Source organism: Lineus longissimus, chromosome 5, assembly GCF_910592395.1.
Source record: "Lineus longissimus chromosome 5, tnLinLong1.2, whole genome shotgun sequence".
Taxonomy (NCBI): Eukaryota; Metazoa; Nemertea; class Pilidiophora; order Heteronemertea; family Lineidae; genus Lineus; species Lineus longissimus.
The window spans coordinates 19,033,478-19,054,362 of NC_088312.1; the positions used below are offsets into that span (position 1 = coordinate 19,033,478).

Consider the following 20,885-nt stretch of genomic DNA (forward strand, 5'->3'; position numbering starts at 1 on the left):
TTCTTGATAGAACCGTTATGGATTTCTGGTGTCTGTGGAAGGGACTTGATTTTTGAACCAGTTAAGGGCAAGTTTTAAAAGGGGAATTCTATCCAACTCTTTTATTTGACACTTTGTGGATAACTTTACTGTGAAAGATCTGTTCCACTAAAAGTTTAGAAAATATAGCAATTGAGGAGTACTTTATCATGCAATAGAACAAACATCGAAGTTTCAACCCGACAGAGCCAGATAATGGAATCGACAGAACAATAGATTTTGCCAAAGACTTAAAATCTTATAATCTTAGCTCTCACAAGAGCTGTCCACCATTTCGTTTCATTTTCCTTATGGAAATTTTGTTACATTTCTTCAAAATAAGCTTTCAAAAGCCTGGTTTTATCCACATTTTTGTGGTGACAACTTTTGAAAAATGCCCTTCAGTACCCGTTATTCTTTTCCAGGAGGGGAATAGCCCGGTAAGGGAACACATTAATATCAGTAATAAGTTTATTAACCATTTTTGGAAGGTCACTGGGTCGTCTCCGTACAGACACTTATTCCGTGCCTGCCATCGCAGGCCACCATTACTGAAGACTCCCAGAATATTAAGGTTTTCACAGGCGAGTGAAAATAGGAAAAAACATAGCGATAAATCAACAGGCCCTAATAAACTTGCGCGACATACAGGCACAAAACAATTCGCACATAAAATCAGTCATGTCCAGGTTTTATATGTGTTTTCTGTGGGTTTTGGGGGTGCTGATTGATTGCTAATTGATATCTTCACGTGCCTGTGACAACATGGCGTAATGGAAGTCTGTTTTGGCAGAGAGAATATCCTTCAGTCTGCTTGGAGAATGGTCACTCTCACTGGGACAATATGTGCTGGCTTCAGGGAGTTGGGTCTTCTTGTGACACTGCCTGATGCCTTTCACTCATACTTGAGGTACATCTTTTATCTACAAAGGTTCTTTTTTTTCCAAATCTTGGTGACAATAAATAAAACTTAAAGAGTGAGTCAATCTTTACGTCATTACTCTCTTAAAGAAATACATTTATGGGATCTTTGCCACATTCGCTGCGTTCAGCTGGGGATTCTTAGAAAGGTTACAGTTGTACCGTGTCCTTGCCAGAAACTGTATAAACCCTTGCATGATGGGCTGTGCTTGGCAGGAATTTGCGCAAATTCAGTTACGACCTCTGTCAAACATCTGATTGTTTCCTGTATCATGACGTCGTGCTCAATGGGCCATTTCAATCACCTGATTTGATTCGAATCAGAGTCACTATCCTGAAATGCAGGCACAGGACATCATGTGTTTTGACTGCTAGAGTGCCCCCTGGTGGGCCCCCTGGAAACCTTCTGAAGCGTTTGCACTTCTGACCTGTTTTAGAATGACTGACTGCATGAGATGGTTAGAGTGCTCAGTTTGGGTGAGGGTAAGGCTACATGCATGTAGGAATGTGCTCGTTCCCCTGCATTGTGAGTCAGCTCAACGCATATGTTATATTAAGGATTCCCTGAAAATTGCAAGAGTTGTGCCTGATCCTTTCAGGAACAGAAAACGTCACTTGTGGCATTAATGAGGCAAAAGTTGGTATGGAAAGTCACGTTTTTCTGTGACCTTCTGAGAGCTTCTGCCCAACTGCCCCTCAAGCTTCAGCTATGTATTTAACTTGTGTAGTCACAGTGCCCAATTGATCAACCGTATTGCGGGAACCAGATTTCTGGTAACAATAGACCAGCCCGATCTTTTGTGACTGGTGAAATTGAGAGGTTTGAATAGTGCGTTTCGCCCCACTATGATTCATCTGAGAAAAGATTGGGGCAAGTCTTTTGTGGCCCCATACCCAGTACATTTGTTCGATTAGGCACCGTAGTAGTGAGTGCTCCTGGCCGTCTGATACATGAATGAAATTATTTGCATGATTTCAGCAGATGTTTGAGAAAATCTTTGCTAAGATTACCGAGATTCTCCACGATCCTTCGAAGGTTGGTCGAAACTCCCCCGGCTTTCGGTGCATCATGCTTGGCGCTGCAACCTGTGTGATATAGACCCCGGGGGCGGAACATCATCTTCATTCTTCGTTGTTGTTCATTTTGTGTAGTGCAGGGGGTCAGGAATCATGTTACTGCGTATGTCATCCAGTCTCATCGCCATTCGTCATCATCATCATCCTGGTCCTGAGGATCTTTTCCTTCATTGTCCATCTCCATGTAGCTGTGGGAGAGCTGGGGTCGATACTGTACAACTGTTACCCTTTCGCTGTAGGTGACGTGAATAGCACATCGTGAACATGCCCCGTGACGTGCAGATGACGTGCACAGCACGTCGTGCCCCACTTAAAAATTGATTCACCAGCACTTGGTCGCACCCTCTCTAAACATGCCAGACGCACTCGGGGATAATTAGTTTCATCATTATCATTTCCATTTTGAACCCCAAATCATCTGCATCTGCGAACTTTCTTTGAAAGCTGTGTATATGCTGTGGTTTGTTTGTGGTTTGTGCACTTCTTTCTCAAACATCTGCCGAAACTCCTCTGCACGCCAGCTTGCGTGTATTCATCACGTAGCATGTGGGTTCAAGCAAACTGTACAGTTTGCATGGTCAGGCAAATGTACAGAAATGTCAGAAATTGTAAATAGTGTATCTTGGACATGTTTGAGGCCTAGGAGAGGAGGGAGGGAGTGGACACACAATCATCTCAAAATATTTTGTAAAAAGTGCCTTCCCCTTTAATCAACCACAATCTTTCGTAGCCTTTTTGAACAGGGATGCCTGTCCTTGGCTTCCCATATTAAACCCCTGATCTAATTTTAAAGGGAACTTCAGTGTTTTCTTTTAGAATCTGGACTTTGTTTGAAAACATATTTGCTTGCAGTACAGAAAATAATCTCTCAAGCTCATAGTCAGTTGTGAACTTTTTGGCCAAAATTTGAGCTTGCTGCTTCACTTTATTTTCGTCATATGTTTCTCTTGTGTTGTTTTGTAACATGTTTCAATATCTGTATGAATTTTGAAGGTTTTCTAACTATCTTTATTTCTCCCTCGTTCCAGGCCCCATCCAGCCTCCTGGACGCTCTCGAGTCTCACCTGGCCTCTCTGGAAGGGAAGAAAGGAGGCTCTACACCAACTGGAAGCGGGTAAGGAATGTTCTATGTACAAGCGCCAAACTCATGGAAATGGGTTTGAGTCGTACCCTGATTGTACCCTGAAGAAGGAGAGTACCTTTACTGACACATGATGGATTCAGATCCAAGTCTTTGGAAGTTCTCAAGATGTTAGATAACTGAACATTTTCCCATCTTTCATTACAGTGCTTTGGAAGTACTCGAGATGTTAGATAACTGAACATTTTCCCATCTTTCATTAGGGATCACGTCCAAAGTCCGCACGCGATATTCGCCGGCGAAATTCACCCTACAGTATTTCGCCTGCGAAATCTGTCCGAAAATCGACCGGCGAATGTCAGGCGATAATATGAAATCGCCGGAATGTCAGATGCGAAATTCGCCCACAATCGCGCCTTTTCTTCGATTTCGCCCCAAAAATCGCTCCAGGCGATAATGGAGCGATTTTACGAAATTGGTGGCTCTTGCATGCTTGTCCGATATTCGGAACGATTTTGCAACGACTTTCGTCTTGTTTTATTGGCGGAAAAGTGCAGTCACGTAAACAAATCGGGCCATACTAAACAGCGTCCACCAGGTTTAAACACATACATACATTAAAGCCATCAAAGTAAAATCTAATGGTCATAAACGAAATAAGCATGAAATTTTCATGAAATGTATTTTTTATGGTGTACATATTACGTTTTGGCCACAAAATTTTATTTTGACGACTTTATACCCGACTTTAAACCTGGTGAACGCTGGTGAACGCTGGTGGGCGCTGTTTAGGATAACCGGATACTACAACGATCTTGATTGGTTGGCTGAGACTCGGAAACATAAGCCTAACTATGATTAGCTGTATGATTCGGTACATTCCGCCACACTCCTTCGGAATACATACCATAATACTAAGAACCTCAAACCTCTGTGCCAAATTTGTGTAGCTCCTCGTGGATAGATGTGATGTATATGATTACTGCAGTCAGGTTGACCGGGAATTCCAGTTTGTGTTTTTGTTTGGTCTGCTATCAGCTGATGTCGGAATACGCATACTACTACACATGTAGGCCTCTAATATCTTTCCGATGGTTGGTGAGAGCGAATTAGGCGCGATTATTATTTTCGCCTGCGATTTTTATTTAGTCTGAATTTTCGCCTGATCATAATAGAATCGCCGAAGCAGGGAGCGATTTGGAGGCGAATGAGTGTGGCGATATTCGACCAGGCGAATTTTCGCCCCGATTCGCGCAGCGAATATTCGCGTGCGGACTTTGGACGTGATCCCTTACAGTGCTTTGGAAGTACTCGAGATGTTAGATAACTGAACATTTTCCCATCTTTTCTTACAGTGCTTTACAGTGCTTTGGAAGTACTCAACATGCTAAAGATGTTGGATAACTGAACATTTTCCCATCTTCTATTACAGTTCTTTGGAAGCACTCAAGATGTTGGATAACTGAACATTTTCCCATCTTTTATTACAGTTCTTTGGAAGTTATCAAGATGTTGGATAACTGAACATTTTCCCATCTTTCATTACAGTTCTTTGGAAGTACTCAAGATGTTGGATATCTGAACATTTTCCCATCTTTCATTACAGTTCTTTGGAAGTTATCAAGATGTTGGATAACTGAACATTTTCCCATCTTTTAATACAGTTCTTTGGAAGTTATCAAGATGTTGGATAACTGAACATTTTCCCATCTTTTATTGCAGTGCTGAGGTCACTGCCCGGCCAGCTGGCTTCACAAATACTGTCAATAACTTCTCAAAAGCCTCGTCAGGTGGCATTGGGGCATCGAGCGTGTCGCCGACGCTGGGCGGGATCACAGACGACGAGCGGAGGAAGGCTCTGGAACAGGAGGAACAGACCATGCAACAATTAAAGGTGGGTTGTGGACTACCTTGGGAAGACATTCTGGGTCATGGAGAGCATGAGGAGGAATTCATACTCTGGGTTCAGAGGTTGTTGCAGGCACCTCTGATGACCCCCCCCCTGCAGACTGGCAATGTGCAATGTCGCAATGCTGCAGCATGGGATGAATATCAAACTGATTTGATTTTATCACACATTGCAGCAATGAGTGATTTTGCCCATAGACGAGCTGTCCTTTTATCGCTCATTGCAGCAATAGATATTGCACATCTCTGCAGTAAAAATGCTTGTCTGCAGTGCACTTAATCTGGAAATTAAGAAGACGTCAAATTTGATGCTCGATATAGCCTCACTATGCTAGTTCAACTACGGTTCTTGCATATTTGAATGCTTGATAATATAACACATGATCGCTGCAAGACTGTTAGATGCATGGTTTTCTAAGTGACCTGTGCTTGTATGATAAACTAACTTGAAATTGACATCCAAGAAGTACTAATTCAGCAATTGTTGGCAGTATTTTAAAAGCAGCGTCAAACGTAATATAGAGGGCACTGTCGTAGTTAGTTTCACTTGTACTGTTATGTTGATAGTTACTAGTTCATCGCCCTACATTTCGTAAATCATATCGGCCAATCCAAAATTTATTTTTTCCATGGTTATTTTCTGTTAGACATTACTTTTATGCACATTATGCCAACACTTTGTGGGGTGCATTCAACCAGGAGAAAGAAAAATATAAAATACAGAAAAATATTTGACTTTTAGCAATAATGTTGGAGAAAATGTTTCATGTTTGATTTTCAACCTGTTTCAAGCAAGTGGAGTTTTGACAAATTCCTGTAGATGGCGCAGAAAGTTGTTCGGCTTTTCAGGGCCCATGCAAACATTGTAACGACAATGTCAAAAGCTGATGGCGCTGTGTCATCTGTTTGTAGTTTCATCATCAGGCGAGATGAGCTAACGAAGAGCTTACAGGGTTGGCAATGACGTGACAATGATGCTATGGATCTTGCGAGACATAATTGGTTTCGCCATCCTTGTCGTTTTCTGGCATAAAAACCAACCCAATGAGCCCTGAAAAGTTACACGATTAACTGCGCCCCCTTGTCAATTTGTTGGGCCACGGTTTCATAACTGCTCCGTCAATGTCGCCCCGACACCCCAGAGACCTCTCGCTCCCCTTGAATGCACCCCCCTCCCCTGAATGTTCATATACTTCTCTCTGTCAACAGATGGCTGCATCCCCCACACAACCAATGCCGGTGAGCTTTATTTACATCTAACACCACGCTGGTTCATCGAATTGCGGATACCAGTTACGAGCCACATTAGACGAGTTTCACATTCACGACATATCCTAAAACACCTTGGTTACAATGCACAACTGTTTACAGTGTACATTGCACTCGTTTTAGTGGCAGCGGTTAATTGTCAATTTCATATGCCACAATAAATCCTGGCAAGTCTATTGCTGTCCGTAGCAGGTGTACTGAGAAACTGTGGAATTTTTGCGAGCATTCAGCGTCACAAATTTTACGACGGATTAAAGTACAAGATAAAACACATGAAAATCTGTAAGAAATAGATTCATTGACAAGAAATCCAGCAATTTATAAAAGTACATGGACTTCATTTTAGCATGGCAAAAATTTCATGGTTTGAAGTTTTCAATCTGATGAGCCAGTATGAACACAATCCCAAGTCAACCCACTGTTTACCTGTTTATTCTCCAATCCTTCCATTTGTTTTTTTCACACTTTTTTTACACGAATTGACTTAATTCACATGCTCTCCCATAGCATAACAATTAGCGCTTTCTGACAGCTATTGGAAATGTCAATAGGTTCTGTGTGAAATCGGCAAAAGTGGTTGATTTGGGATTATCTAATTGTTGTGCTTTTCCTTCTCTTTCTGTTTTTTTTCTGGGGATGTGGTGATAACTCATTCAGGTGACAAAACATAGTACTAAAACGTACTTCTCCAAATAAAATTTGGAATGTTGTCTTACATGTTCATGTTAGTATGTTTGATTGACAGCAGAAAAACTCTCCGTAGAACTTTGAAATTTCGAAATCGAACAACTATTTTGAAAGCATATTTTGCAAGTTTGGGTCTTTCCAAAAGCTGCATTTTAACATGAATTTTTTGTTTGTTCTGGGCACTAGCTGCCTCATCCCTGATAACAAGATGAAAAATATATTTAAAAAAAAAAGTAAACTTATCATTTTTCCCTAATTGCACCAAGCCTTGTTTCATGTGCATTGTATCATGCCACACATAAAAATCGGCTTAAAATGTGCATAAACTTAAAACTAATTGTTTGGCTCCTACAACAACTTTTCCTATTTCTGAGCAGCCGGATGAGGTAAGTGTTTGTCTGAACTAATTCAATGTAGCATAATGTGATTTATAACAGGCAACTGGAGTTTACCATGACTAAAAAGTAACAGTAGACATACTACCAATGCCAGGACATTTGAAGAAAAAAATTATTTCAAAGATGTTTATTATGTCATGGTATGTTCCAGATGCCTGCTGACTTTGTGTGAATATTTGAGTGATTTCAAAATGACAGTGGTAATTTTTAGATAGCAAATATATATTGTAAATAGCAATCTATTCTAGTAATGCTATACTTAATGAGAGTGCAGTTGAAAGGATTTAATTTGGATATGAAGTTGGCCTTTACATTAATTGACACTTGAAATTAAATTAATGTAAAGGCCAACTTGATAATTCTGCTCCGAGTAATTTGACTTGTTAAATACCCGCTGGAGCCAAGTGTAGGCAACCACAGTAACGTCAAAAACAGAGACAGCTACTGAGGAATCAGTCTTTGATAATAATGAAATTCTGTGGTCATCAAAACAAAAAGGCATCTATTCACCTGGGGAACGTTTGCTGGACTATAACTGGATACATGTATGTAATTTGTAGGATTTGAAAAGTGCAAGAATCAAACAAACTTGCTTGAAAATAACTTTCTAAAAAAAGTGATCACCTACATGGTCTCTTGTTTGCAACTTTAAAAACATGGTAGAGTCGTGATTGTAGGAATGCTTGGGTCAAAATATTACGTTTCCTTCCCGTTCCAGCAGCAGCACGTGAACCAGCAGCGGTCGCCGACGATGGCCCCGACTACCCAGTCGACGAACCCCTTCGCCACAGCTGTTGCCACCTCCTCTGCGAACGACACCGTGGATCTGTTTGGAAGCAGCGCAACATTCCAGGCCCAGCCAGCGAGCATGCCCAGTGATGACTTACTCGGCCTGGGCACTGGCAATAGTAACCCATTCGCAGCGAGCATGACCACAACATCGCCGGGACAGCCGGCGAATAATTTCATGGCCCAATCGTCGACTACTAATCCTTGGGCTGGGACGGAACCGGCAGCTAATAATAATATGAGTAAGTGGATCAGGATCTTTCCCACTGTGACGCAACTTTTTAAAGGCCTACTGAGTTCTCTTTCAATAAAGTTGGTCAAGTGAGGTCATCACTGCTATATTTGACATTTTTTCCGGAAACCTGATTTTGAAAATTCCATTTTCAGATTTTGGTATGTCCGCACCTGCCACGAATAATGAGATAAACTTTGAAGCGGCCTTCGGGAATCAGAGCCAGCCAGGTAAACGTCAAATCCTTAAAAACATGGCTTCACTTCACTGCCTCTCTGCTTCACTATGATCCAGCTTGGGATCTCGGGGATGCCCGAAAATACTTCGATAAAAATCTCCGAAAGCCATCAATATTTGGTTAGGATAGATAGCATTGAAATTAACAACCTGTTAGCCAACTTTGGCTGCGTTGGGGGCTTTCAGAAATGAGCCGCTATTAAACATACCCAAGAATTGAACCAAAATAGCAAAATTGCTAAGTTTTTTTCTGGACAACTGTTAAATTTTCTCGGTTTTGTGGCAACGGGATACTCGATGACTTTCTAGAGTGTTGTATCAACCTAAGTTGTCATCAGTACGTCTTGTCATGAAATCGGCAGCTAGCTAAAGCTTGACAGCTCTACTCCTCTGCTTTGTTCTAAAGCTTTTGTATACAAACTGTGTCAACCTGCCAAGCAATTAGGTTGCAGAAATGGCTCTTCAAAAGCTTTGAAATCTTCTTCAACTGTAAATGGCCGACACCCTTTTGTTATTCACTTGCAAATGTTCTGTTTTGCTAGTACTATGTGTTTGTAAATGCAATTTTTTCCATTGAGTTCTGAATCTTTTTGTCTTTATCCCCTTGAGTTGTACGGATGAAATCAGATGATTTTGCGCTGTGTATGCTGAATAGTTAGATACAGACTCACCATTGTTGTTTGGGTTCATCAACAAGTGGGCAAAGTATCTTGACGTTGCGATCATCTATGTACAGTGCTACTCGTACCAACTGATAGTTTTTCCATTGCCTGTTAATACGTCAAGACTTTTGCATCACTGCTTACATCATCACCCCAGCCAGTCTGCTGGTGTCATCCGTCCCTGCCCTCCGCATTCCTCGCGCATGCTAACTGTCTGTATTCTGACGTCACGTTTCAGGCGTTGGAGCAAGAGCCAATGGCTTTCCTGCTAGCTCCTCTGTATTGCCACCGCCAGGTTTGTACAAGTTGCCTGCTTAAATTCGAGCTGTTTCCCTCCTAGTATTATCAACCCTGGAGAATCAGTTCCCCAGCTTGCTGTGAATCTTATCAGGCATTCCAACTTACCGAGCAGCCTGCCCTGGATAGTGCTGTTGAGCCCTGGGAGAAGGGCTGCCTCGAAAGAAAAACAGCCAAAATGGGAGCAATATTATATCATTTTCCCTTTCCCAGAGCAGGCCAGCTCAGCAAGCTGGAAGGCCTGCCTGATTCTCGACAATCTGGGAATTGGTTCTCCAAAGGTATAATGGCCTAAAGGAATGAATTTGCTGAGGCTTTTAGCATAATCAAGACTCCTCTCACATTGATTGTAAACACTGCTTGATACTACAGGGTGGCCTGAATTATTTTCCTTCACCCAAAGGATACACAATAGAATTCTATTGTCCGTAGGAAAATAATTCTGGGCCACCCTGTAGATTTTAAGTGCTAGAGCAACGTAAAGCTCGAAGCTTCTTAACCCAAGAGCTTGTGCAGTTTTAGTTCTCAGTGCTTCAATTTTATCTGACTTTCTTTGTTTCTGAGAATAATGTGTTCTTTGTGTCAGTGCCTCTAACCCATGATAAGTACGCCAATATGTGGAATGAGGAGGCTGCCTCCTAACATGGTTCACCGCCAGCTTAATTTCCTGCTTAACCAACCATCAGACTAGCATTGAATTGACCCTCCCTAAAAGCCTAAATCCAACTTTCCCATGATCTCTGTTAATGCCTATAGCCTATACATGCTTCCCGAAATTGGTGGCTTGCATTGGAACTAACTTTTTCCCCCTTGTCCGTCATTAAAGGCATTCAAGTGTGTTGGTCAACCATGACGACCTCCTTTGTCCCTCTACCATAAGGCCTAGTTTCCCCTTATGACATCACTATTTCAGACACTCAGCGCCCCATTTCTGGAAAGGTGTATAACTTTTTTTTTAACTTGATATCAACAAATGATGGATTTTGTGTGGCTATCTTAGTTCCTTTTTCCTGTCAGGGACGAAACAAACAGCCACCACCTAATAACTGATTTGTTAAAGTGCCTTTCTCCTGTGTTCTCTATTAAACAACGTTCATAAGTTTATTGCCAGTTATGTTGTGTTATTTGCCGAAAATATTCAGGAATGCCAATTTTATCAGATTTTACTGCCTAAATTATTTTGCCATTTGCCATAGCTTCCTTTATTGCTGCGATATCATTCATAATGGCATTGATATTTTTGAAGGGATGGAAAGAGCAACATTCGAAAGATAATTGGGGATCATTTTGATTTGTGCAGGGTATTGGGGCCTACCCCAGAAAATATTTACGCCTGGATGCTCTCATATGTGACTCGCTCTACCAAAACTAGGCGCTTGTCGCATCTGAACTTGACAGGTTGATACGGACTTGTTGTTCATTTCCCTATTGTTGACCTTTTGTGAAATCTATTACAAACTGATTTGGTCACATTCAACAAAAGGTCTACAATAGGGAAATGAACAACAAGTCCGTATCAACCTGTCAAGTTCAGATGCGACAAGCGCCTAGTTTCGGTAGAGCGGGTCACATATGTGATTTAAGGCCTGTCCTAGTAATTGTTGGGCACTGTGAGCATAGGGTCCATCCCTGCTGTGAGAAGGCTTGAGTTGGAGAGTTGCTCTCATTCCATCCCTTCAATTTACAACTTAAATCCTTCAAGTGCCTACCATTGAGGCTCTACAGAGCTGATGCCACAAGTCATTTCTGGTTCATGAGCAAATAACTGCATGCATATCACTCCCACCATCATCGATTTATTCATGTCATCATCACACTGTTGCCACATGGCTTTAATCGATACCTGCCGTCTGTCCGCTAGGCATAAACTCTCTCTTTCCTTCCTTCCTGAAGCTGCTTCCATGGCCCTGGAAGAGAGCCTCGACCCTCTCGGTCTCAATGCGCCCAGCATGCGGCCCACATCCCCGGGCTCTAACCAGGCCACTTCGCCGAGTCTAGTTCAGACCGGCTCTCCTAGCTTGATGGCGGCGCCTCCCACTGCGCCCATGGCAGCGTCCGCGCCCATGGCAGCGCCCGCACCTAGATCAGGTTGGTCGAGTCTCCCTAGGGTTCCCCAGGAGAGCATGTGTTGGTTTGCGTGGCTGTTGTGACCTTTTATATCTGTGGTGTTGGAACTTGTGGAGGGGTTTGAGGAATTGCGTCTGACGTTGAAGTTTCTGATTTTTTCATCCAATCCTGGGATGAAATAGCAAACCTGTCAGAGTTTTTTTAGAGACATTTGTAAAACCTGAAGAAGGGAGGTTATTCAGAAGTACTTGCTCATCAGTTGGTATTAATTGAGATGATAAATTTTAACATGTTGTACTGTAAAAATCACTGAACATTTGAATTTCAGTTTTATTCATAAATTCACTTTTGACTGCTTTGAAAAATCAATTATATGGCTGTTTCACGATTTGATAAATCACAATTGGCACAGTTTAGACCAGTTTAAAAGTCACCTTTGCTTCTTCAACCCTTCTACAAGTTCTGGCCACAATTCTTATGTTTGCTGCACACTGCCCTCTTTTGTCCGAATAAGTACTAACCTGTTTTGTCATTGGTGGTATTTTATAAATTGTCCTTTTCTTGTGATCGTCTTGTCAATTTTAGTAAATTAACATTGAGTTTGTTGTTTTGATGTACATTTTGCTTCGGTGAAGTGGAATCCAGTCTATGTTTGGTAAAAGGCCATTATGGGCCCTCGACCAACTAAAGTCACACCATTTAGCAGTCATTATGGGCCCTCGACCTACTATAGTCACACCATTTAGCAGTCATTATGGGCCCTCGACCTACTATAGTCACACCATTTAGCAGTCATTATGGGCCCTCGACCTACAATAGTCACACCATTTAGCAGTCATTATGGGCCCTCGACCTACAATAGTCACACCATTTAGCAGTCATTATGGGCCCTCGACCTACTATAGTCGCGTCATTTAGCAGTCATTATGGGCCCTCGACCTACTATAGTCACACCATTTAGCAGTCATTATGGGCCCTCGACCTACAATAGTCACACCTTTTAGCAGTCATTATGGGCCCTCGACCTACTATAGTCACCATTTAGCAGTCATTTTTCGCCATCATCAGAAATTTCCCAACATTTCTGAAAAGACTGGGAGAGTTGTTAGGCCTGCTGTGTGCAAACCTGATCCAAAATTGCAGATTTTATGTCTGTTATGTGCTCAATAACTCAATGAATGCGTAACCAGATAGAGTTCTCAATGGAGTATAGTTTCCATTTGACCGACACATTCATTCACCCATCGATTTTTTTTGCCCGTTTGATCTTTAGTTGTCACCAATCCAGTTGGTGGGGAAAATTTTTAGTTTGAAAATTTCCAGTTCAAATTTTTTCCGACTGACAAACAGGTCAGACCTGTTTTCAGATTTTCTGTTTATGTCTAAAAAGGCATTTTTCTTCTATTTAGAAAATTCCTGAAATTCCACCACAAGTGTTGATATAATTTTAGCTTAGACTCCACTTTCCAGCAACAGATTTTTGGTCATTGCCTTCTCTGTGTTAGTTAGGTCAGTTCCTCAAATCTTAGTCCTCTCATTGTTAGGTTTGTCTCATTTCATTTGGAGAAAAAATAGAAAATTTTCCTTTGATTTTAGGCCATTAGTTCGATTCATAGTGTTAACTTTACTTTTAGACACAAAATAATCACTAACACTACATGTACATTTCAGCTATTTTCATTCTCAGAACTCTAATTATCAATATTGTCCAGTAAATGATTTTATTTAACATGATTGAGAAATGTGGAATTTTCATCGATAAATAGACTTATAAAAACTGAGAGACACACTTGGTATACGATGTCATGGAGGGCCTGATCCAGTTGCTCTTTTGTTGGTGTTGGGGGACATCAGTATGAGCTCGACTTTGTGTTGTCTCCTTCAGTAAATTTAGCTTACACCAGCAGTATTAAGACTTAACGCCAATGTAAACTGCGAATTGATTGTGCAACCACACCCTGTTCTGTTTACGCTGACGTCTGCTGTCCGTGACGACATGTTTGTCAACCAATAGTTGTCGTCCCAATATTAAGTAATGATGTCTTCAGCCCTGTAACTTCCCTGCACACCCAGGTGTCACCTAAATATGACCTGTGAGATTTGTGTCAATTTGTAATTCGGGTTTCGATATTGTCACAACTAACTGGAGTTGCATAATATTGTAATTTTGAGTGAACCTGTCTGTGAATATTGGTATTAAGTCACATCAGTTTAATATTGTGGATGTACCGTTGGTATTTTGATCATGAATATCCGCATTTGCTAGAAAGTCTTGATATAACATTGGTCAAATTGTGCAAGAAGTCTTGATATAACATTGGTCTGACAGTACAAGAAAGTATTGATATAACATTGGTCAAATTGTGCAAGAAAGTCTTGATGTAACATTGGTCAAATTGTGCAAGAAGTCTTGATATAACATTGGTCTGACAGTACAAGAAAGTATTGATATAACATTGGTAAAATTGTGCAAGAAGTCTTGATATAACATTGGTCTGACAGTACAAGAAAGTATTGATATAACATTGGTCAAATTGTGCAAGAAAGTCTTGATGTAACATTGGTCAAATTGTGCAAGAAGTCTTGATATAACATTGGTCTGACAGTACAAGAAAGTATTGATATAACATTGGTCAAATTGTGCAAGAAAGTCTTGATATAACATTGGTCTGACAGTACAAGAAAGTATTGATATAACATTGGTCAAATTGTGCAAGAAGTCTTGATATAACATTGGTCTGACAGTACAAGAAAGTCTTGATATAACATTGGTTGAATAGTGCTAGAAAGTTTGATAGGCAGCAGTAGACCTTTCATGTTGATCAGAGTAAACTTCATATAGTGTGTATCGGAGACAAGATCGACTTGGAGAATTAATTGAATTGAATAATTGCATCGAAAGTTTTAATCTTCCCAGTTTCACAGGATCATTCTATTCCAGGTCATATCACATCTTGCACAGTCCTGATTCAGAAATCGATTCCAAATTGCAAAAGACAGGAAAACAGGGACTAAGTTGTCTTTGTAAGGATGACACTCGGTCTCTTGAGATTTGGAATTTGTTTGGATTTCTTGAAATCTTCGATAATCGACAACACTTTTCATACCTTCACCATGTTCACAAAAAGTTGACAAATCCAAGGTGTTTAGTCAGATCATGATACATCTTTCACTTTTCCCCATCAAAACAAAATTTTTTCAATTAATTTTCACAAATCATGGTTATGTATGAACCAAGTACATGCAATTCACGAAATCTTTGAAAATTATTTACGAAGCTGGAACATAATATAATTGGAAATTTACATTTCAGGTACATGTACGTGTAGCTGGAAGTTTGAGAGTTTAACAGATCTGGCCTTTAAAACATGTTCAAAACCTAAAAAATACAACATCTGCATGCAGATAGTCCTTGTGGTTGTAAAAGCTGGATTTGTCAACGATCTGTCACCGTTTCTCTCCCTTACTCTTTTCCTTTCTCTCCCATGCTGCTTGGCTTTCATCGGCAGATCCTCTCGGTGACCTGGCTATGGAAACATTCTCTAGTATGGGACTCGGCAAGGCGTCTCCGGCTAAGACCCGGAGCATCTCGCCTGCACCTATGATGGGTGGTAGAAGCATCTCTCCAGCGCCAGGCCTGACCGGGCGAGTTAGCCCCGCTCCTGGGTTCGACCATGGTGTGTTCGAACCCAGTGGCTCCCCTGCAATGAGCGCTGGGCTGGACTTTGGCTATGATCAACCGGGTAGTGGTTTCGGGCAGGACACTGGGTCAGCCTTTGATAAGAGCTTTGGAAGTGGGAACCAAGACGTAGGGATACCTGGCTTTGAGTCGTTGGGAAGCACGGGCCATGATACCGGGGTGGGTTTTGATCAGAGTTTTGGACAGGAAAGCGCACTATCTGGGTTGGAGGGCCTGTCTACGTCTCCCGGTCTTGGCGGGCTGGAGGGTATCTCCCCTACCCCCTCTCCTATCCCAGGAGGTTAGTCAAGTTCAAAATATTTGTCAATGTTGTCTTGGACGTGTTGTGTTGCAGGTTGTAGTTTCAAGTACACCGCAGACAAGCGAGTTTTATCGCAAGGGAATCTGCTTGTCTGTGGTGCGTTATAGTCCCTACCAGTGATATCCATTGGCTTGTTTGTTTAAAACTCTTGACCTGGTGTTATTTGCCAGAAAGCTGGAAGAACCAATTCTTTGGAAACAGTTCATACAGTTGTAGTCCAGTATGAACTAATTCTTTTTGTATCATATGCAGCAACATGCGATAATTATTGCTGCAGTACATTTATGCAATAAAAAGATTGATTGTCTTAAAAATAAAATTGTTTGCCACTGTCTGTGATAAAATTAAACAGTTCATACATTTATTTCACACTTCAGCAATGGCTAATCCTTATTGCAGGCGCTTGCAGTGACCCTGTAGACAAGCAATTTTTGTCACATGCTATAAACATTACACTGAGCTATGCTAAAATGCGTTGTCTGCAGCAAGCTGGGATAATTATTGCATGCAACAAAAATTGCTTGTTTGCATTTTTCATCGCAAGTGCCTGCAACCACAATTTGCTGTGACCAGTGATTAATATAAAACCCAGGGATAACCTGGTACACCTAAAGACTGCTGGTCTTTCATTGTTTAACTTTTCTCATCATTTTGTGCAGATAACACCAGGAATTGGTCTCCAATGTACATGTCCTTCATTTATTACAAGTGTAGTTCAATTTCCTTCTCATAGTCAGATAAGGATGAGTTTGATTTTGTTTTTCCCCAATATCCTCATTTTGGTTGCTTTAACCTGCCGTTGCATTTAACCCTGAAAGCTTGCTGTATTGAAAGATTCCGAGAACAGTACATTGCCTACACAGCATCCTGAAAAACGAGTCCATGCAATTTAAATATTGCAATATTCGTTTCGAGGCCTAGAATCCTTTTTGCCATCCAGACAGTGACCAGAAGCCAGTGTAGTTGTTCGGACTCTCAGCTTGAGGGGAAGTGTCCTGGTTTCAACCCCTCAGTCTCTTTGAGGTCTCTTTGTCTGATTTGCTTTTAATACGCCACCCAGGTACATGAATAGGTATTGGTCAGAAATACCCATGTTGTAGCTCTGATTGAGCAGCTGATCGTTCAGGATAGACCAGGGTCAGAACTTAAATTTTGTTGGCTTAGCAAGGTCATTTGTGATTCTTGAGTTGTATTTTCAGCGTGCGTTGTGATTTGTGGTTCTTGAGTTGTATTTTCAGTGTATCATCATTTAATTGTGTAGTATTTCCAACGTGAGTTGTCATTTGTGGTTCTTGTTTTGCAATGTATTTCCAGCGTGAGTTGTCATTTGTGGTTCTTGTTTTGCAATGTATTTCCAGCGTGAGTTGTCATTTGTGGTTCTTGTTTTGCAATGTATTTCCAGCGCGAGTTGTCATTTGTGGTTCTTGTTTTGCAATGTATTTCCAGCGCAAGTTGTCATTGGTAGTTCTTGTTTTGCAATGTATTTCCAGCGAGAGTTGTCATTTGTAGTTCTTGAGCTTCTACACAATATATATTTGTCATCAGCTGGAAATGCTGATCACTGGCAAGAAGGTTGGATTTTAAAAGTGTAATTCTCTTGTAGGTATGGCAGATCTCGGTTGCCTTGGGGATCTCAGTGGTGACCCCATGCTCTCCCCCGCTCGAGGTGGGTTCTAAACACAGGTCTTCGTACAGTATATTTGGCTGTCGTTGTAATACTGTAACATCTTCTGTGATATTTTATGTTACGTCTGTAACGGTCGATGATAATATTTGGGAAAGTGTTGGGTGGTTGGGAAAGTGAAAGATTTTTTCAAGGGAAAATGAAATTTTTAAGAAAACTGCTTTAATACTTCTTGTGACTCTCTTGTGCTCTGAAGTCTGATGCATGACCTCTTGAGTTGACTTTTCTGAATTAGTTTTGTCAAATAGGCTGTTGTTTCCTTTGTTAGTACAAATCTCAGGACATTATTGTGCCTGTTTAGGTTATTTTGTCAGTTTGTTATTGTTTTCTGGAAGAAATAGTTTGACAGACTCTCTGGGTTGAACTGTGTCTTGAAGGGTAGGATTTGTATATTGTTGTTTATGATAGAACTGGTGATGCAGTATTGTGTCCAGATTAGTGCATGCTATCTTTGGTGGTAGGCCAAATAATTGTGAAGCACTTTGAGAATAATGTACATTATAATGCGCTTGCATTTAACTTGTATTTTTTTAGGCCCTAAAGTTATTGATTTGATGTCTGATCTGCATTACCAACAACACTATGTGTACCATTGCAGCGTTGAATTTCTGCGAGTCGTAGATTCTGGCCTCTGTCTAAGTGTCTCAGGAATGTTGGAATACTTAACACCTGAGCGAATGTATCAGTCTTGTCTGTGAGTTCAGTTATTGAAATGCGAAAGAAACGTGACAGATTTCAAATCAGGGCTTCCGTTAACCCCCAAAAGTGTCTTTTTACCCTTTGAAATGAAGAAAGGACCCTTTGTAATTGGAGAATTCTTTCAAAAAAACATGAAGGACCTTCCAAAATTTATTTGGGACCCTTGAAAATAAATTTTTGCGGGTCTGACAACAGCCCTCACTTTTCTTTGCAATCATGATACTTCTTTCGAGATGGATGCACGGTTTCTAATTTTGGCCCTTTTCCAGTTTGCCCTAGCAATGTCTCCCCAGGAACGAAGGACACAGGTATAGCTAATAAATATCTTCTCAGGGTGTTGTGGTGTAGTTGTCCTTTCCAGACCAATCGGGTTCCTTAGTGTAGAATTGTCATGGACTGGAAATACTTTATGAACAATGCATGGGCTGTTTTGGGAGTACAGTGATGGTGTGGTGGTGATATTTGTTTAACTATTTTAAAGATAAACCTCTCATGTTAGGTTCGTTTTTGTAGAATTTTTGGTTAACGCTGCCCGGGACTGGATTGATGATGGTGTTCTGTGACTGCCAACTCAGACCGCCATTTTGGACCCGCTACTGTGTCGTCTGTGCAGTAGATCACAGGCGCATGAAGATACCAGAATCGTAGCAATCTAGCCTCGAATTAACAGATACACACAACATGGAAAATGATACTAGTACATCACTCTTTATGTCAAGGGATGTGTGGTTTGGTTGGGGCTGGTTGATCATTAATTTGATCGTTTGAATCTTCACATGCCTGTGATCTTATGCTGTTATGGAACTCTGTGCTGGCAGGGAAAGACTCCTTTGACCTGATTGTAGAATCAATTTTCATCTTAGAGTTGTGAAGTGCTGGTGGTACTGGGTCTAGTGTGGTGTTGTTGTGTTTTCTTGTTCAACCTGGAAATGATGTTAGCCGAGTTCTCTCTTCATGCCAACTTATCTTGAGAATTTTTCCTTCTTTTCTCATCCTTTGCGTCATAGTTCATCGAGTTTGAAATGTTGTACTTGTCCTGCCTTCTCAGAGTCTTCTGTCTTCCTTTCCATTTACAATCATTTACAGTTATCCCCACTTTGTATTTGAGAATAGTATGCCTTGCTCCAAACTTTCCTGTCAGTTTCAGTAAATCTATGAGACTACCCGAAATCCCAAATGAGTAAAAAATATATTTGACAGAGATGAAACCTGTCGGGAAACTCTTGGATTTCCAGAGCCAGAATTTTTTATTCACAGATTTAAAAGGAAAATACTAGAAATGCTCAAAATATTGTATTTCATCTCTGCACGGAGCTATGTAGAAAGAAAATAGTAATTGGCATCCTTTTGCTAATTTCTTTTCACTCTTGTAGGTTATGATGGTTTCGGAGATGTCATGCAGCCTGCTTCCCAGCGAGCCCAGCAACAGCAAGGCTCGAGGCTCATCAAACAGGATTTAGACAGCAGCTTGGCCAGCATTGTTGGCAATTTAAATATCAACGGGCCTGGACAGCATCTTAAAAAGTGAGTGATCTTAGGCGCAAAGGTGCGGTTTCTGTTGCTTTAACCTACGATTATAATTGCTGGAACGAAAAGATGCGACCTCTATTCTTCTACATGCTTATTTTGGTTACTGAGGATCCAAAATATTTGACTATTTTCCCCTAAGATCTTCTCTTCTTTTCCAGAACCGAGCACCAGTGGAGTCCCTCTGCCAATAAAGGCCAAAAAACTGGTGGCGCCAACTGGCAGGCGCCAATGCCCGCCGCAACATTTCAATCTTGGTCACAGCCAGGCGTGGTAGGTTTTATGAGTGTGTGTCACTGTTGTTTTGCGTTGGTGCCTGTTGTTGTCGAGCGATTAGGCAGTGCGTGTGAGAATATGGGGTGATGCAGGTTTCATTGGGAACAGGATGGAAATTTTGAAATGACACAATTTGTCAAGGATTTTTCTTTGGGTGAATTTATACCCAGGACTCAAATGTTGAAACAACACGATTAGTTGAGGATTTTTCTTTGCGTGACTTTATACCTTTGGATGCAAATTTTGAAACAACACAATTTGGCAAGGATTTTTACCTTGGAGTGACTTCATACCCTTATTGACTGTTCCCGAAACCTGACCCGAAATAATAGGAATAAAGCAAGGAAATGCTCTGAGAACGTAGGTTTCCTTTGCAGAATTTAGTAGTTGTTATCAGTGTCCCCATTGATCCCTACATGTCGAAGTGGTATTTCAAAGTCTTATGCAATTTGAGTCGTGCCCTTAAATTGAATTTTTTTGCCTTCTGTTTGTGAATACATGTATCTGGTAAAAGCATGTACTGTGGTGAAATGTACAAATTTACGATCAGTTATAAAATGTTTCAGCAAAATGGGATCCAGGCTTATCCCACCACGAGTGGGGTTGCTAACGGCTATATACAGCCGACAATGAGTAGCGTAGGAAATGGCTACATATCACCGCGGCCGAATATGAGTGCGGGGTACACAGTGGGTTATACGCAGTCCCCAGCAATGGCGCCTATGAACATGAATTATGGTTATAACCAGCCTTATGTTGTACCTGTAAGTAATTTTGGGATAGAAAGTAACACTCTCGAGGCTGCATCTAACAATATAGTGTACACATAGAGGCGATGCATAACCAAAGTAAAATAGATTTACAACACGAATAACTTGTAGATGGTCTTAAAAATAACAAGTCCAAACACAAAATGTTTTAAAGCACGGTTAACCTCAAACTAACAAGTTGTTGGGATCCACTAGCATTTTCTCACCAATTGATAACAAACCAGAGCGGATGTCAGCAAACCTTCTTAATACACTCTGTTTTAAAACATAACCTCTCATTTTGTT

General features: G+C 41.0%; 1 protein-coding gene across 18 annotated transcripts in view; it reads left to right on the forward strand.

Moving 5' to 3' along the window:
- LOC135488722 (phosphatidylinositol-binding clathrin assembly protein LAP-like) overlaps positions 1-20,885 on the forward strand; it is a 56,475-nt gene that overhangs the window by 28,480 nt on the left and 7,110 nt on the right. For 4 of the 18 annotated variants that reach the window (XM_064773454.1, XM_064773456.1, XM_064773457.1 and 1 more), the window contains 12 exons: positions 3,045-3,130; positions 4,820-4,991; positions 6,215-6,244; positions 8,078-8,390; positions 8,536-8,610; positions 9,518-9,574; positions 15,153-15,623; positions 17,248-17,310; positions 18,297-18,335; positions 19,401-19,551; positions 19,716-19,827; positions 20,397-20,594. In XM_064773454.1, the coding sequence (XP_064629524.1) occupies positions 3,045-3,130; positions 4,820-4,991; positions 6,215-6,244; positions 8,078-8,390; positions 8,536-8,610; positions 9,518-9,574; positions 15,153-15,623; positions 17,248-17,310; positions 18,297-18,335; positions 19,401-19,551; positions 19,716-19,827; positions 20,397-20,594 (1,767 nt within the window). Of the gene's footprint in view, positions 1-443; positions 459-1,921; positions 1,976-3,044; positions 3,131-4,819; positions 4,992-6,214; positions 6,245-8,077; positions 8,391-8,535; positions 8,611-9,517; positions 9,575-15,152; positions 15,624-17,247; positions 17,311-18,296; positions 18,336-19,400; positions 19,552-19,715; positions 19,828-20,396; positions 20,595-20,885 lie in introns of all 18 variants that reach the window. The other 14 variants (XM_064773448.1, XM_064773449.1, XM_064773451.1 and 11 more) reach the window with 12 other exon arrangements.